The 17,700-nt window shown below is 60.9% G+C and overlaps 1 protein-coding gene across 1 annotated transcript in view; it reads right to left on the bottom strand.

Moving 5' to 3' along the window:
- The window catches only part of ZFR2 (zinc finger RNA binding protein 2), a 38,817-nt gene that overhangs the window by 3,544 nt on the left and 17,573 nt on the right, over positions 1-17,700 (bottom strand). The window contains exons 5-16 of the mRNA XM_087867390.1: positions 17,346-17,632; positions 14,479-14,661; positions 12,879-13,107; positions 11,668-11,828; positions 10,688-10,807; positions 9,120-9,244; positions 8,114-8,246; positions 7,275-7,465; positions 5,013-5,184; positions 2,352-2,487; positions 808-905; positions 266-361 (exon numbers count right to left, since the gene is read on the bottom strand). Coding sequence (XP_087723516.1) covers positions 266-361; positions 808-905; positions 2,352-2,487; positions 5,013-5,184; positions 7,275-7,465; positions 8,114-8,246; positions 9,120-9,244; positions 10,688-10,807; positions 11,668-11,828; positions 12,879-13,107; positions 14,479-14,661; positions 17,346-17,632 — 1,931 coding nt within the window. The remainder of the gene's footprint in view (positions 1-265; positions 362-807; positions 906-2,351; positions 2,488-5,012; positions 5,185-7,274; positions 7,466-8,113; positions 8,247-9,119; positions 9,245-10,687; positions 10,808-11,667; positions 11,829-12,878; positions 13,108-14,478; positions 14,662-17,345; positions 17,633-17,700) is intronic.

Genomic DNA, 17,700 nt, shown 5'->3' with positions numbered 1-17,700 from the left:
GGAGGCCCTGAGCCTTCACGTGCTCCCTGGTTCTGTCTGCGAGGGGTAGGTTTAAGATGATGGCAGTCAAACGAGGCTGTGCTCCGTAGCAGGCCTCTTCCCGGTCCCATGGGACCCCTGAGACGCCCCCACCCCATCTACCTTTCCTGGTTGCTCAGGCTTAAGTGAGCCCCCTTTTGGAAAGCCCAGCACTGGGAAGGGGAAAGTCTGTCTTGGACGAAATGAGGCCTGTGGGGGCTGTGGGGGCCGCCTGGTGCTGCCTTACCCAGTGCGGCAGGGCGCCCCAGGCAGGCACACGCTGGCAGAGGTCACGCAGGACCCTGAGGACAATCACACATGGCTGTAGGCCGCTGGCTCGAGCCTTTGGGGGAAGAAGTACACCGTCAGCTCAGGGAGCCATGTGCACGAGGCCCCGGGAACAAGGGTTGATGCTCAGGGCCGTGAGCCTGGCCCAGGAGGGACTCCGGGGGACAGCACAGGCCAGCTGGCCTCGAGGATGCCACCTGGGAGCGGAGTCCACTCCCCAAAACGGCCAGGCCAACTGAAACGGCCCAATTTGGAGCCCCTGGTATGGGCCATTGGGTGGCTGCGGGGCCACAGCATCCCCACGCCCGGAGCAGCGAACCCTCCACTCACGTTCCTGACATGAGTGTCGGGATCGTGCTTGGCGAGGAGACACGGGCCAACTGGCCAGCCAGGAAGCCGCCGTGCACATGGCTGCCCTTCCTGTTGTACCTGGAGCCCGCTCCCCTGAGCAGCGGGACAGACCTACGTGCCCCCCCCGCCCCACCTGCCCCTGCCCCTGACCTGGAACCACTTGGCGTGGCGGAGGGCAGCCAGTGACTGGACGCACTTCTCTGGGCTCAGGACGTCACCTGGGTCGGACAGAGGCACCTGCATTCCCTCTAGAAGGAAAGGGCGTGTGGGCACCAGGCCCCTTCCCTCTCCTCCCGCCTCCATGGGCCACACGGCCCAGCCCCTCGGGTCTCTGCAAGGTACCGGGCTCCAGGACACTGCAAGGACCAGAGAAGTCATTTCTCTGCAAATCCTCTCCCTCTGCGGTTGCGAGCTTCCATGAGGACGGAGTGCCTTCCACGCCCACTCCCGTGGTGAGCAAATTACAGTTCGGATGGGAAACTTATGAATGAAGCCAAACTTCCAGACACTTCCGAGTGCATCACCACAAGGGAGAAAGTGGGTCAGATTCCAAGAGGCGCCATCATCGATGGCGAAGACCCCGAGTCTGGGAGAGACTCAGGTGCCTTTTCCTGCCTGCTTACTACTGCCCCACGCTCCCATCCTCACCCCAGGAGGCCCCGGATCACAGAGGTCCTGCAGTGGAACTGAGTGACACTTGTGCATAAATGTCCCCACGCGTGGGTCATGGGCCAACCCCTCCTTCAGGCTGAGATGGAGTCAGCAGTGGTGTGTCTGCGAGGAGGGGCTTTTAAAGCTCCCCTCTGGTGACAGCCAGCTGGGGCCTGGCCCCCTGTGTAGGGGGCGGGGGGCGGGAGGCCACAGCCGGGGTTCCCTCCAGGCAGCCCAGTTTAGCGGCCTTGGACCGCTCACACTTCCCCATGTGTCCAGTCCACCCCTTGTTTGTGTGTTTGAGCAAAGCCTCGCGGGGCCTTCTGCTAGAATTTAATGATGTTGTTTTACCCTCTGTGTTTATTTTTTAGATGACGATGACAACTGGTAACGTTTTCAAGGTTACCACGCTTGTTCAAGGGTGCCATTCTTAAAAAATTTAACTGACAAAAATGAACTGATTTAAAGAAAAACGTTAGATGTTGGTGGCCCTCCGTTATGACAAAATAATCATGAAGAAGGCTCGAGAATGACTGGAGTTTGGAAGACAGTCATGGGGGCTGTTCTGGGAGGTTCTATGGCTCCCAGAGGCCCGCGGCGTGCTCCTGGCTGCTGGACTTCACCATGCGGCCGTGACTCAAGACACTTGCTGCCCGCGGGCCTGGCCGAGCACCCTGCCCACTCACTTGGGCAATGCCAACACGCCTCAAGTCCCCTGAGCCCCACGTCCCACATGAAAGGCCTTGGGACCCACGCAGTCAGCTGTGGCCCCTGCTACACAGACCCACAGAATCAACTGAGCCCCGGGGACCCGGCCCAGCTGGTCTCCCCTGGGTGGGGAGCAGGTGCCTCTGCTGGCCTGGAGGCAAGGAGCAGATGATGGTGCTGCGAGCCCAATGTGGGTGCCCTGGAGCGTAGCACAGCCCACGAAGTGCCAGAAGGTTGCTGGCTGTGGCCCCCACCCCATCAGCACTCGGGCAGATACTGCCCTCAGCCACCAGGGGGTGTGGGGCATGGGGCGGGAGAGAAGGGCCTGGCCGCACCTTGGTCCATGGAAGGGTTCTCCCGCATCAGGGGCGAGGTGATGGACACAGTGACCCTCATCCTGGGCTCCTCGCAGGAGGAAATGATGATGTCTTCAGAGTCGGAGGAGACCTCGTACTTGTCTTCTGTCACCATCTGTGGGTGCAAATGCAACACGAGTCCGTGTCACCCCAGCTGAGAAGCACGAGTAAACAAGCAAGGGTGTGGTCGAGTGCTGGGCCCGGTGCTGGGACTGCCAAGGGACAGAGATGTAGACCCCACCCTGCGGAGCTCACGTTCGTAGCAACGTGTATAGATAACCGATCTTGCATGTAGGTGCCTTCATATGTAAAGAATCCCCGCAGCTCAATAACAAGACCAGCAATCCAATTGTAAAAACAAACTGGTGAGTCACATAACCGGTAGCGTGCAGAAAAGAAACAGAAATGACCTTCCTCATGCAACAGAGATTACTCCCATGGTAAGAAAAAAGCAAACTGAAACTATAATGAGGTACCATCATCACCCGGGAGGACGGGCCTCAAGAAGTCTGAGGCGCAGCTGGGCTGGCAAACCCAGGCATCTGTAAACTGCTGGTGGAGGCTGACCGGGCAACTTTTACCAGAAACGTCTGGCCTCACGTTTTTGGCTGGCAATTCTGCCCCTGGGATAAGCTCTCCTGTGTGTACGAGCTTATCTTCTCACTGGAAACGACCTGAATGTCCAACTACATGGAAGGGCCCCTCAAGTGACGAATGAACAGCCATGAAATGCTCGTCAGCCGCACAACACAGTGACACTCCCTGAGGATGCGTGCTATGGTTTGGGCACAACAGGCGAGAAGGGGCAGAACCGTGGACCGCAGCTGCCTCCAGGCAAGACCCAGGCCCCCTCTGGCCACGGTCGCCACCCCTTGCCTGCCACAGGGGCCCAGGCCCGGCCCCCACCCCTCACGGGGGGGTAGCCTGAGCGGGTCACCAGCACAAGCAGGAACCCCGGGGAGGCTTCGGAACCAAGGCGGGTTTGTGCACTGCCTCCTGCCTGGAGAGGCCTTACTGCGTCCCTCCCTTGTTCTGAAGTCTCTGAACGCCTGGCCAGGGCGCCCCCGAGCTGGCGTGGAGCTTAAGGCAGCTGTCTCTGCACCCCTAGAAATGCTCTCTGCCCCAGCTAAGCCGTCTTTCCGCAACTGGCTGGCAGGGGGTGCCCAAGTCAGACTGTGGGTTCAAATGCTTCCCCCTCAGCTCCCTGGACTTCATGGTGCTTCACAGGCGGGAACCGGGGAGCCCCAGGATGCCTGCACATGGAGACATGCGCCCAGCACCCAGCGTCCAGCACCCTCCGACACCACCTGCATGCACGCCTGAAGCCAGTCTTGGCCCTGAAACACATCCCTCTCCTGGCCGCTACCCAGTCCTGTTCAGGGCCTCCTCCTGAGGCAGCCCTGTGGGCAGCCCTGTCCATGCTGCGGGGGTGGGGGGCGCTGCCAGCTTAGCCACAGCCTGGGCTGTTTCCGTGAGGCTGCATCTGAGTCACGCTCGCACCCCTGCAGTAGCTAGCAAGAAACCATTGTGTCATGGGTGTGAAAGAAACAGGTATTTACTGATTTCTCTCAAGATTTATTTATCTGAGAGAGACCACATGCGCTCATCTGCGAGAGTGGAGGAGGGGAGGAACAGAGGAAGAGGGAGAGGGAGAGAGAGAACCTCAAGCAGACTCCCCACTGAGCATGGAGCCTGTCGTGGGGCTCAATCCCATGACCCCAAGGTCATGACCTGAGCTGAGATTAAGAGTCCGATGCTTAACCCACCGAGCCACGGAAACGAGTATTTAAATCAGCCAAGTGGGGGCACGTCACTCCTCTGCTCAAAACCCTATCTTCCCACTTCCCTGAGAATGCAGGCCTACCTGCTTGTAGGGCCTTCAGGCCTGGTATGATCCAGGCCCCCGCAAATGCAGGTCCTTCTACATGGAACACGGCTCCCCCATCTCTCAAGGCTTCCCCTGGTCTCTAGCTCCCGCCTCAAGGGCTCCATCCTGTCGGGAGGCATGTCTCCCACCATCCTGTCTGATGGGCCTCCCCCTCCCTGCCGGGGCTCCCTCCTCGGCATCAGACTTGCATTTCTTTACAAACGGCGCTTCGGACATCAGCTTGTTCTGCTTGTTCGTGACCAGAGTGGGGGCCCCAGAGGGCGGGCCTGGGTCTGCGAGGCCCCCAGGGCTGCGTTCTCCCAGGAGCAGAGACAGACACGCCCTCCACCCCAGGAACAGATTTTTTTAACCTAAGATAATCTCGTTCCTCCCCAGTCATTGGTTCTGGTGAGAACGTCCCATGACAGTCCAGAGAAGAGCCCAGGTCCCCCCTGCTGTCCCTAAGCTGCTTTTCACGGGGTCCTGCGGCCGCTCATCTCCCCACCACAAAGGGCCGCGTGCAGTGCTCGGCTCCACTTACCCCTGTAACTGCTGGTAAGTTGGCATCCGCAATGACGGGACACCTACATCATTTCTGAGTTTTTCCCTAGACTCACTTTATAAAGGAAACTGAAGTCCCTCCTTTCTCTCGTCAACTTTTTTATAACAACAACCCGGTCTGGGTCCGACAGCCACGTCTGTTGTTTCTTAAAATCACCTAGAAACAAAGCCACGCCGCCTGGGGCCACGCGCGTGGGGGCCACGGCTCTTACCGGGAGCTGGCGGGGCAGCTGCTCCGAGATGGTCCGCAGCAGGGCGCGCGTGGGCTTCCGCGAGCAGAGGAGGGTCAGCTGCACCGTCCTGTCTCCGCGCAGGAGCAGGCCCTTCGCCAGGAGGCCGACCCGCATCACGCCCTTCAGGACCCGAGCTGAGGGGGAGCTGCCGCTGTCGAGACAAGCCCGCAAACGTGTGAGACCCTCAGGGGAAGGGGGTTAGAGAAGGGGCTGTGGCCAGGGTCCCCGGCTCCTGCGCTCACGGGCTCCTTGCTGGGCCTCTGCCTCAGCTTCCCCATCTATGAAACGGGTACACGCCTCTGGGAACGAGCCCGCCAAGCTGCACATGCTCGTAAGGGCTGGGCGTTGTTACTCCTTCCTGATATTCTGGGTTCTGAGGAAGGCCACCAATGGCCAACGCTGTGGCCCCTGGTCCTCAGCCAGCTGGCGCCACCCGCAGGGGCCCTGGGCTCTGTGTGCCATCTATGTATTTCTTGTCAGTTTCTGGACCGACAGGACTGGGCCAGGAGGCCGCCAGCAACATGCAGACAGGAGATGGCTGGACTGGGGGGAGGACCAGGGAGGGCAGAGCGCAGGGGCGGGAGTGTAGGGGAGACTGCAGACAAAGAGACTCAGAGGCTCATCAATCAATCTGGATCCCAATTCACACCCACTGAAAAGCCAAACAGCCCCAAACCCAGAGCCTGAGCTCTGTGGCCCCCACTTATCTAACGCTGCTGAAGGGTTGTTGCCAAAGTGTAACAGCGCCTTGGTTCTGTGAAGTCAAAACAGGAGCCCTCGCTGCTTAGGCCGGCCCGGGCCTCTCGGACGGCTCCCTTCTAAGACATCCCGCAGGACAGCGCGAGGGGACCGCGGCTCAGGGACCCGTGCCCAGCACTCGCCGGGGCTCTGCTGTTCCGTCAGCTTGCGTGGGAGAGGACCTCCACGCAAGCGAAACCCCCACGCTAACACGCTCTTTGCCACAGCCGAGTGCACGTTCACCATGACGTGCACTTCTGCGTTTTTGAAAAAGAAAAAAAGGACCTAACACATGTGACATAAATGTCATGTGAAAGCGTAAAGAACAAGGTTGGTTTGATTTTTCGAGCACGTGGCGGTTGCAAGGTTTGGGGAGGGGGCAGCTTGCAGCCATTTAGGGGTGGCCCCGACACGCGCCTCATGGAGGCTGACCCGCGGTCGTGGGGCTACGTGAATCTGCAGGTGCTGAGCTGAGCGCCCTGGGTGTGCGCACACGACACCCGCGACAAGCTGGAACGGGACTCTGCCATCTTGTGCGAGGGCGCCAGTGGGGACCGGAGCACACCCGTTTCTCTACCACACCTGGGTGGAGGAGGGGCACTCTCCTGGGGAAGGTCATAGGTTTGAGCCCAGAGGCACGCTCGCATTAGGATGACTCCCTGGAGCTCACTCACAAGGGGCACCTGCGCGCTCCCCCAGGGCACAGACACTGCGGTACCAAGAAGCTGGCGAGTGGCACCGGCCGGACGCCAATGGGTGGACGCTGCAGGATCCCTCTTGCCTGTGCACGCGGTGTCCAGGACCGGCTGAGCCCCAGGGAAAGGAAGTGCTGTGGCGGGTGCCAGGGCGGGGGTGGGGGCGCAGGGAATCTAACAGGACGGATCTCCACGTCAGGGGGTGAAAGATCTCTGGAGGCAGATGGTGGTGATGGGCGCACAACACGCGCATCCTCCGTCCGCCGGACCGTGCGCATGAACGTGGCTAAGATGGTAAGCCGCACGGTGTAGGTCAGCATCATACAAACCCCTCAGAGAGGAGACGAAGCAGACACCCAGAGAGAAAGGACTTGGAAAAGCAGACTTCCTCCAGATCACAGGTGGAGGGGCCTCCCCACCCCGACAGTCACAGCGACTGGAACAGTGACTCACACGGGCACTCAGGGGCGGCATCTCCTGCTTGGGGTGGGGGGGCCTCACCGCCCCCAGAGGAAGAGGACGGGTCAGAATCACCCTTAATCTCCATTTCACAGATGAGAAACAGACTGGTTCACCCTTCGTGAAGAACATTTCTAGACGCACATTTGATAGGAAATGTCAGTTTGGGAAATGTTCTGGTCGCACACTGGAAGGCCCCAGAGACCTCGGAGAGCTCAAAGCCAGTAAGGGTGAGGTGCCTCTGGCCTTCTGCCAGAGGGTCCAGAACCCTGACCCTCCACCCGGAGGGGGGCCTCCCTGCCCCACTAAGTCAGCCTGGGCCTTGGGAATGGAGAGTGACCCCCACTACCTGTGCTCACTGCCCGCGTACTCTGGGCTCCCGGAGTTCTCCTCGGCCAGCATGTCAGACACCAGCTTGAGGGCGCGCTCCGAGTGGGAGACAGCCTTCTGCACGGCCAGGAGCTCCTCCTCCGTGGGGTAGATGGCAGCGTGCTTACACAAGACGTGCCGGTCATCACTGGACTCCAGCCGCCGCGCAGACTGCAGGGAAAGGCAGGCTCGTCACGGGCAGGCCAAGAGGCCCTGGGCACCCGGCATGCAGGGGACAAGGTGAGTGTCAGCCCTGCTGATGCATGGCACATGCAGAACGGAGCCCTGGGGAGCCCTGGTTCAGGCTGGCTTTGGGGGTGACAGGCAAGTGGTGAAGGAAAGATAGGGACCCTGAGGCGGTGAACCCGCGAGGATGTGGGACGTGGGGCCTGTGGGCTCCCCTTTGGTGATATCCTTACACTTCTGAGCCAGAGGCTTTTTGGCCAACCCAGCAGAGCTCCTCCCCTCAGCAAGGTGGGAACGGAAGGCTCCCATCCAAGCCCGGGCCCAGCCTGCACAGATGGAAGCTGAGGGCTCTGGAGGGAAGTGGTGACCCGGGCCTTGGAGCCGAAGGAACTCCTGTGCTGGTGGTGGGGCCTGGGGCTGGGGTTCCTGTGGGTGAATAGTGATGGGGCTGGGCTACAGCCCTCCGGCCCTGCCCGCTCCCACCCCTGGGCACCTCTTGGGGTTTTGGTTCAAAGCCACGTTCCTTGCTCCTGGAGGGTTCAGGTCCTTCTAGTGAGGGCCTGAGGAGGTCACTCGCCCATGGGGCCTCCACCATGGAAGGCATTTTGGCACGAAGACAAGGCCACCACCCACCGGAGGTGAGCCAGCAGGCGCCCCCGGCCTGCTTGTGAGGAAAGGAGAGTGTTGGTCGGGTGGCGAGGGTGCAGGGTGCTCATCCGGGGCCTGGGGCCCCTCTTCCAGGCGCCTTCTACAGAGCTCGTCGCGCCTGCAGGGAACCAGGGGAACAGGCTACTCTGAGCGGCTGCGAGACCCCTGGGCTGTCGCATTAGGAGCGCGCATTGTCCTGGGGCTGAGCAAGGCTGGGGCTCCAGGACCACCAGAGAGGGCTGCCGCTGCCTGAGGGGGCCCCAAGAGGCCATGACATGGATCTGCCATGCACCAGGGAGACTGAGGCAAGGCAGGCCGGGAGGACAGAGGCCAAAGGCAACAGGGGAAGGAGGGGGCAGCTGCAGCCCCAGGTCTGTCCTGGGCTTTGTTCCCCAGCTCAGACGCTGCCTGGATCTCTGTCAATCACACACCGTGTCAGAAAAGGCTTTCAAACTGCTCCAGAGGGTGAAGGAGGACAGACAAACGTGTGGGTGGTCAGGGGACACTGGGGCCAGGAGGACACAAGGAACACTAAGGTTCAGGGGAGACCAGAGGTCAGGGGACACAGGAGGTCGAGGGACACTGGGGTCAGAGGACATAGGAAGTCAGGGGACACAGTGGGTAAGATAGACACAGGAGGTCAGGGAAGAGGGACAATGGGGTCAGGGGACATAGGAAGTCAGGGGGCACAGTGGGTAAGATAGACACAGGAGGTCAGGGAACACCTGGGTCAGGGTGCATGGAGAACCAGGGCATCCCTGTGAACGGGGGCCCAGAGCGCCCACCCCGTGGTGGCGGGGGCTGCGCTGTCTTGCATTTATTATGTGACACTCACACAGATCCTTAGCGTGACCATCTCCCCCAAGGACGGTGTCCCCTGCCTACATTGCAGGGGTGAGCACCTGGGTCCTCGGGCCCGAAAGCGAGCAGAGGGTGTTTGGGAGGGCGAGGGTGGCCTGGCAGGGACCCCGCACACCTCATCCCCGCATGCCAGCGCCGCATCTCCTCAAGCCGCCTCTTGGTCAGCTGCCTCTGCTTTCTCAGCCTGGCCTCCAGCAGCTTCCGAGCTCTGTGGCTGGGCTTCACCGCAATCGGAAGGTCGGGGTTCACTTTTTTCTGGAAAGGGCAGGAAGGGCTGTGAGATAGGAGACCTTCATTTCCACGAGTGCCAGGAGCCCCGGGAACCCCCCGGCCCACAGCCTTCTGCGGGCTGACTCAACAGTCGGGCTCTGTCCCCCAGAGTCCTAACACTCCGTGGACCCGGGCGCCTCAACACAGGGAGCTTCTGCGGGGAGCACGGCTGCACCACAGGTGCAGCCAGGAAAGAAGGAAATTCGGCCCTATCGCGAGACACCCTCGCGGACCACGGATGGGTCGCTGCAGAGCCAACGCCAAGTGCATATTTCTAATCAAGCTAAGTCGGGAAACACCGTTTGCGTGAAATCCAGCAATCCGCATTTTCAAGAGCTTTGCAGATTCTCTTGCTGCACATGGTTTACGGGGCTTCCTTCCTCATTCACAAAGTGAGCGCCGTCTAGGGGGCATTCACGGCTGGCAACAGCCCATGCGTCCATCGACGGACGGACCAATACACAAAATGTGTCCCCCACGCATGGGCACGTCCCTTGGCCACAAGCAGGAGCGAGGCGCCCACCCGTGCTGCCCCGGGGACAGACCCTGAGCCCACGACGCTCAGGGAAGGAACCAGACGTGGAAGGCCACACGGCATAAGTCCACGTGTGTGACACGTCCAGAACAGGCTCCTCCACCGATGGGAAACGGGGCTCATGGGGCAGTGTGTGGGGGTGACTGCTAATGGGGATGGGGCTTCATTTTGGGGTGATGGAATGTTCTAGAACTAGAGAGAGGTGATGCTCACAGCTCTGTGAATACACAGTAGTAAAAGCCATGAAACTGTACCCTTTATATGGGTGAACTGTGTGGCAATAGAGCAGCTAAAAAGGGGTGGGTGTGCATACGAGTGATGACATGTCCCACTGCCCCGCAAACCTGTGAGGGAAGCCTGGGGAAGGCAGCTGACAGCCCCTCCTCTGGTGGAGCCCACGGGGTGCAAGGGCCCACAGGCCACCCCCTTGGGCAGGAAGCAGAGCACCCCGACAAAGGCCCTGCTGCGCTGGAGGCCTCAGCACCCGTCACCCGGGCTCCTCGGTTGACCGGCTCCCGGAGGATGCTCGCCTGGACAGCCCAGCACCCCTGCTGCAGCAGTGGCCCCTGGGACATGACCTCCCGGCCCCCGGCTCCCTCTCAGCCCTTCTGAGCTGCATGCCGGCTGGGCTCCCAACAGAGAACACAGACATGGAGAGTCTGGGGCCAGGAGGCAGCATCTGTGAGCCTGTTCCGTGCACTCGGGGACCCCTCCGGCAACAAGGGGGTACAGAGCCGAGACGCCGTGGGAAGCACAGCTACAGCTGGGTTTCCTGGGGTCTCCAGGCAGCGGGAATGCAGGGGATAGGCCCATGGGTCCAGTGCTCCTGCTGGGGGCACTGGGCGGGTTGCAGGAAGCCTGGCCAATCAGCCCCCCTCCCCAGCCCCGCATACCTTGTACTGCAGCCGGTGCCGCCGCCCCCGCACGTGCATGTCCCTGGCCGTGGCGTCGCCGAAACTGCACTCGCACAGCCTGCAGTGGAACCGGACCACCTTGCCTTCCTCGTTGCGTACCTGAGACAAGCCCTGCTGAGTCGGCCGCTCCCCACGCAATGCGTCTGGTCCCTGGGCAGGGGCACCCCCGTCCCCTCAGGGGCACTGAGCCTTCCCGGGAGGCCTGCATGCTGGCGTCCTGCCTGCCAAGCGGGCTTTGGGGAAGCCAGTGTGTCACCAACGCACCCTCCCATGCCCCAGCTGCCCTCAGCCATCATCCTGTCCTGTTCCTCCACCCCCCTCCCTGCCCCGGGCGCAGACACCTGCAGCCCCGCGGCCTGTCCGACACGGTCCCTGCCTCTGTTCGGTTGTGAGCTCCACGTGTCACAGGCCCTGCTGTTTCCTGAGGCTTTTATGCACCTTATCATCTCCTCAACTAGGAAATGCCGGGCTCCCAGGCAGGACTCCTATCTGGGGTGGCGATCTTGCAGGGGACAGACAGAAGGTGGTGAAGTGGTTGAACAAAAACAGAAGAAACGCTAATGCTCACACTTCCTTTTAGCCACTAAGGGGGAGCCTGGGAACTATGGAAGCCAGGGGAGAAGGCTTCCAAATCTGGTTCTAGAAGCTGATCCAGGCAGGCTTAACAGGCTCTGGGCATCAGGGCCAAAGCCATGGAGGTCATGCACTGGCCCCTGACGCCCAAGAACCCGGTGCCTCTGTCTCAGGTCTTCCTTCTAGGACCTGACACCCAGTGCCTGGACCTTCCAGTGAGTTCCGCAGGATGTCGTGGCTCACTGTGGACTGCCCATGGACAGGTGTATGCATCTCAGATGGAGACCATGGCGCAGTCTTGAAGGCTGACCCCTGCCAGAGTCCTTCACCACAGCCCCGGGTACACGCCCACAGCCCAGGGCACGGCCGTTGCCTGGCAGAGTTACCTCTTCCACGTAGCCTGGGCCCACTGGCTGCGCATCACAGCTTCCAGAAGCTTCTGTGGAGCCTCCTCGGGCAGGCGGATCTCCGGGCCTGTCTGGTGCGGGGTGGTGTGCCCGTTTGCCCTCTGGGGGCCTGCTGCCCGCTGCCTGTAGCTTGGAAGGCCCTGGAATGAGGGGTGGAATGCGATGCAAACCGAGGTCTCCTGCTGCCCATTCCCCCCTCCTTGTGACGTCAGTCAGTCGGATTCCCGGTCCCGAAAGACCCCTTTCGTGCCAGCTTGGGTCGCAGCTGGAGCGCCAGGCCCACGCAGCATTTGGTGTCCATCTGAACGCGTCCACGGGGAGGCCCCGGTGGCAGGCCTCTCTCAGAGGAGCCCATGGCCGCACCACTCTGCAGCCCCTAGGTAGCCAAAGACGGAGTTCCAGGTGGACCTAGGGTCATGGTCAAGCTAGCCCCCTTCAGCAAATTCACTGGCCCCAGAGGGGAGACGGGTCTCTGTTACCACACCGCTGTCTGGTTTGGATTTCGATATCGTCTGGTTCCTCAAAGCGGTGCTGCTGGGGCTCAAAACAAACCCTCTTGCCCCTTCCTGGGCAAAGCCCGCTGGCGGACGGCAGAGCCTGTGGGGCGGCCTGGGCACGAACCCCACTTCCACTGTCTACGAGGTGGCCCAGGGCCAGGTATGTGACCTTGCGTGACCTTGCCTCCCCTCTGTCTGTCCCTCTGCAAACGGATTATGACACAACCTACTTTCCAGAGTCGTGGAGGGCAAATTGGGCAATGCCGCGAAGCAGTCAGCGGAGTGAGTGCCTCACACGGACCGCAGCTGTTGCCACTCAGTCCACACCACCAGCCAGGCCACACCCAGGGTAGGCGGGGCCACAGGTGGGGGGGCTGAGGATCCTGCCTCAACTTCCAGAGACCCACATAACTCGTCAGAGCCCACTCCGTTCAGCCTGAGCACCGGGGCATGGATCGTGCTGCCACCGCACCACGGGCTCTGCCCACACTTCCCAAGGGTGTGGCCCAGAGGTGGCCGCAATATGGGGAGAAGGCCTGCCTCTCACCATCCCCGCCCTCCATCCAGGGCTCAGCCCCTCTGGAGAGAGGCGATGGCTCGCACTCACGGTCACAAGTTAACGGGACAAGCGCTTCTCCAAAACCCCAGTGTGAGGAGTGAGTCTGTGCATGGGCGTTGGGCTGTGACACGTACCCACACTCGTGGCTTTCAAAGACGCCGGTCTCTTGGCCAGTGCTGGCTTGCTCAGAGCGCCCATGCCGGGGCCGGCAGAGGCTGTGGGCTTGGTGGAGGCCGTGGTGGGACTCTCTGCGGCGAGGGGGGCTGGCTTGCTGGCGCAGGGGGCCTGGGCTGAGCTGGGGTCCCCTGGCACTGGTTCTATGGTAGGGATGGGCTTCCCCAACTTAGTGTGCAGCTTCAAGACCTGGAACAGACCCAGCCCCCCATCAGGGCCACCTCTGGGCCCAATCAGACTCCCTCAAGACGCAGGAAGAGCACCTTGGTGGGTGGATGGGGCTGGCAACGTTGCGGGAGGGAGCGCGCCGGTCCCATCCCAGGTCCCAGTGGCACGCCCTTGGCTCTCGGGCATCACTCCCTCTAGAAGATCCTTCCTGCTTCCAGGCCCCAATCCACGCACTTGTTGGAGGGACCATGCCTCTGCCTACAGCACCTTCAGGGACAACCACCTCAGAGCTGTCTTCTGGCTCTAAGTCTCTGACACTCCCAGCTCAGACCTGTCCCTGCCCAGAGCTGGCCGCAGGGTTTCCCCGGCCCCTAGAACAGCCCACGCCTCCAGCCCACCCCTGCATGGCCAGGCCTGTGCATCCCCTTTCCCCACTTCTCCTGCACCTGCTCGCTTCCCCTCCTCCACGTGTCTGCTCTCGCTTTTGTGGGCTTCGTGGGTTAGCTCAGGCTTTGGAAAGTCTGCCCTGGCTGGGCCGAAGGACAGGAGAAGACAGGTCCTCAGGCAGGTGATCTGAGGGTGGCCCCAGCTCCGCAGTGGGGAGCTGGAGGAGGGCCAGCACGGGAGAGGGTAGGAGCAAAGGCCCGGGGGCAGGAAGGAGCACGACAGGTGGGCTTGGGCACCTGGAGGAGGTTCTGTGTGGGGCCACGAGATGGGGCCTTCCTAACCCTCCTGCCGGTGACTACATGGCAGGAAGCTGGGATCCCAAGAGCTACTCCTCCTGCCTGCAGCACACACCCCCTAAGCGAGCGTTACCGTGCAGGTTAGCAATACCATTTGAGAAGGGTTGCTGCTTTTGAAAAGCTCCTTCCGGAGCACAGCAAGGGCAGGCCCCGGTGAGAGAAGTGGGGGTCTCCCTACCTTCTCTCGGGTGGGGGATCCCATCAAGGTTCTCCACCAGCTGACACAACACAAGCATTTTTAAGGCCACAGAAGAATGGTGATATTAAGATAGCAATCAATATTAAAAACATGGATATTAAGTCATTCCCTGTCGATTAAAACACTGCTATCAAAATTAGCATGAAAACTTACTGTTTTAATTGTATTAACCGAACTGGACCTGTTTAATTTTTAAAGAGCAGAACCCCAAATGGAACATGCAGTTTGACCTCATCAACACGCAAACCCTCTTTTTTATAAACCTGTAAATACTTAAGGCTTCCCCTGCAGCCTGGGAACAAGGCCCCCGCGCCGCTCCACACCTTGGTCCAGGGGGTGGGTGAGACTATTGTAACATTCTGAGGAATGCAACCACGTGGGCCCCACAGGAAAAGCTTCCTGTCGCCGGCAGCGGCCTCCTCAATGCTGTCGGGCCGTGAGGGCTCCTACCTTCTGATGCCTGGCGCCCCGGATGTGAGCGGCGTAGGCATCTGCCCCCGTGCACCACACGGCACAGAGCCCGCAGTGCAGCCGCGCCTGCACCCCACCCGGGCCGCCACTGGCCTGGGTGCCCGTCTTCTGGGCCGCCTCTTTCTTTTTGTGCTTCTGCCCTTCCAGGTGCTCGCGGTAGGTCTGCAGGTAGAGAGTGAGAGCGGCCCGAGAGGCATGTGTGTGCGTGCGCGCGCGCACGGTTCACTTGTGGGGGAGCCCCAGGCCTGCCATCCCCCTCCCTCCGTTCACTGGCAGCCCAGATGCTCGTGTGCCCCTTCATTAAACCCAGTCAACAGGCCAAAAGCTCAGCCTGAACCACAAGACGTCTTTTTCCTCTCTAAAAATGGATGAGCTGCTTTCGTTTCAAGGGCTACTTGGAAGGAAAATGCTGGCTTTTCAGAATCTGACCTCAGAAACCACACGAGGACATCCGTTGCCTGAATCACACTGGGCACACTTCCTTGTCAGAAGGCAGTTAACACACAAAGGGGTCTGGGCGAGAGAGGGTGCGTGAGTCACAGGCCCCCGCATGCCGCACCGCGGTGCCCGAAATATCGGACGGCGTCTGGCAGGTGACCAAGCTCTTACGTGGCACCCCACACTGCTCTCTGGGAATCCTTAAGACGAGGCCGTGGGCTGCCGTAAACATGCTCCAAGTGGGCCCGCTCAACCAATGCACCTTGACGATGCCAAGACTCGGGCCACCCTGGTGACCCGGGCTGGTGATGCAGGCTGGTTCTGGGGCAGACGGGAGGCAGGGACAGGAGCTAGAACTTGGGAAACTTCTGACATTTACCTAAGCAACAGAACACACACACACACACACACACACACACACACACACACACACCAGGTAAAAGCCTGTGGGCAGAGAAGAGCCTGGAAGGACAGACCCAGTGATGGTAACAGGAAGCTGCTGCAAGTGTAGTGAGTAGGGCAGGGCCCGCCCGCGTCCTACATGCACACCAGTTAGGCCACACGGCTTAACCGCGCACTGATTTCCAGTCCCAGTTCCCAGTTCTGCGCCCCAGGCCTTCCCCTGACATGTGGAGGCGGAGGAAACGACCTACACAACGTGCCACACAGGGTCCTAAGCTCAAAGTAAGAGGAAACGCTTGCAACTGTCTTCCTGCCACGGGATCCCCACCGTAAACACGTGTTCAGCATGTAAAGAGAGAAAAACCAGGGAGGTGCATTGGGAAGAGGACTGTCCAGTGCTCCTGCAGCTCCAAGGGCTCCCCTGGCCCCACAGGGCTCGCCCCGAGGCCACATGGTCAACTGGGCCGTCCTGAGACAGGCCACCTAGACGGACACCCCAAAAATGGGCATCAGTGCCGCCTGGGCCATGGGGAGGCCGGTGACAGAGCCCCTCGCGTGCAGCAGACAGGAGTGCATGGCAGGAGGTAGGTCAGTGCTGGAAACACCCAGAGTCCCAGTGGTGGCGGTGGACGCAGGAGCCCGTCCGGGGTGGTGAGCTGGCACAGAACAAGACCCACGTGCACGTGGGGACAAGTGAAGCAGGAGACATGTGAGTAAGAAGGACGCTTGCATCAATGTCAACACCATGGCCGGGAGACTGGCTGCACTATGGCAAACTGCTGGCACTGGGGAAGCTGGGGCGGGGGTACAGGGACCTCTCTGAGTCATTACTTACAACCGCCTGTGACCCTACAACTTTCTCAGTAAAAATTCCAACTGGAAGAGGGCTATTAACCTCAGCAAAAGGCTGGGAACAACGAGAGCTCATGTTTCTGAGGCACGCCGCACACGCACCAGGTGCTGGGCTGAGGGGTGACACGCTCGGGCAAACCCTGTCACCACAGCTGTCCCCGAGGAGACCAGCTCAGAGAGGCCCAGACACCTGCTCAGGTGACAGGGAGCGCAGAGCTGGGCTCCACATCACACATGTGAGCCCGTCGTGGGGAGCATCCCGCACTCACGCAACACAGTGCCACGAAGGGTCTAGAATTAGGAGCAGAGGCTTGTGCCTGATGAGCAAGAGGAACCAGGAACCCCGTGATGCAGAATGAAAATCTCGCAGAGGAGTGAAGACAGGAGCGGAGAGCACTAACCTCCCGCTAACGAGTGTGAGTCTCACGGCCGAGAAAGCGCACAGGACGTTAGATCAAGACAGCGGGAGGCGGGAAAGGGCCCTGGCCTGCCCCGGGGAAGTGGGGGCTGGATGAGGGGTTCCGGGGTCTCTCCACACACCCCGATAGCGATCCCGGAGTCCATGCACCCCTCCAGCTTCTAGCTTTCTCTCAGAGTATTAAAAAGATGACAACTAGCACGTGGTACTCTGTCAAGATGGAGCCCTGGTGTCTGATGACCTTTCAGAGTATGAGCTGGGTTATCTGTGAGTGTGGCTGGAGGATCTCCCTCTTAGATGGCGACACACACGCGCACACACTCACACAGACATGCTTCCGTCCACCCGCCGCCTTGCTTAAGCAGCCCTGCAGCGAGGGCGCGCCACCCCCAGGCGCCTCTTGGAACTGCATCTGCCGCAGCCATCACGGCACGGAGGAGGGGCTCTGACCCCCGCTGCCCGCTGCTGCCCACTCGGGCGAGGGAAGCCCTGGACCACGTTCCTGCCGCCAGCAGTCAGTGCCGCGACTGCCCTTCTGTCCTCCACAAGCACGCCAGAAAGGCAAATCTGACGTGTACTTGACATTGCCAGTTTAATAACAGGCCTTTTGGGGCAGGCAATGACCCTGATGTCTGGTTAGCCAGGTGGGGCAGGGGGCTCTCCCAGCCCAAGGTGGGTAGCACGGTCCCCAGGAAGGTCCTCTGGGCCTGCTCAGCAGGGGGGGAGGGCAGCTGACCTGGGGACCAGCGCAGCTGATCTTGCAGATGTCACAGTAGTGAAGTGGAGGCTCCTTGGGGCCGCCCCTCGGTTTCGGCAGCTTGGGGGGAGCCAGGAGCTTCCCAGAGAGGCTGCCGGCAGAACTGGCACTGGGACTGCCTCCTGGGCCGCCCCACAGGGAGCCCGGGGGCGTCGGGAGCGGGAGGGGCTGCTGGGGAGGCGGTGGCAGCTGGAGGGGCAGCGGTGGGGGACACTGAGGACCGGCTGCCGAGAGCACCGCTGCTTCATAGCTCGGGTAGCTTGGTCCTAGGAAGCAGAGAGAACAATCAGACAGAGGGAGGTGGGTTGGTTTGGGGGACGCTTTGAGAGTGACA

Source organism: Ursus americanus, chromosome 14, assembly GCF_024610735.1.
Source record: "Ursus americanus isolate L20-20 chromosome 14, mUrsAme1.1.p, whole genome shotgun sequence".
Taxonomy (NCBI): Eukaryota; Metazoa; Chordata; class Mammalia; order Carnivora; family Ursidae; genus Ursus; species Ursus americanus.
This window is presented reverse-complemented; position numbering and strand designations above follow the sequence as displayed.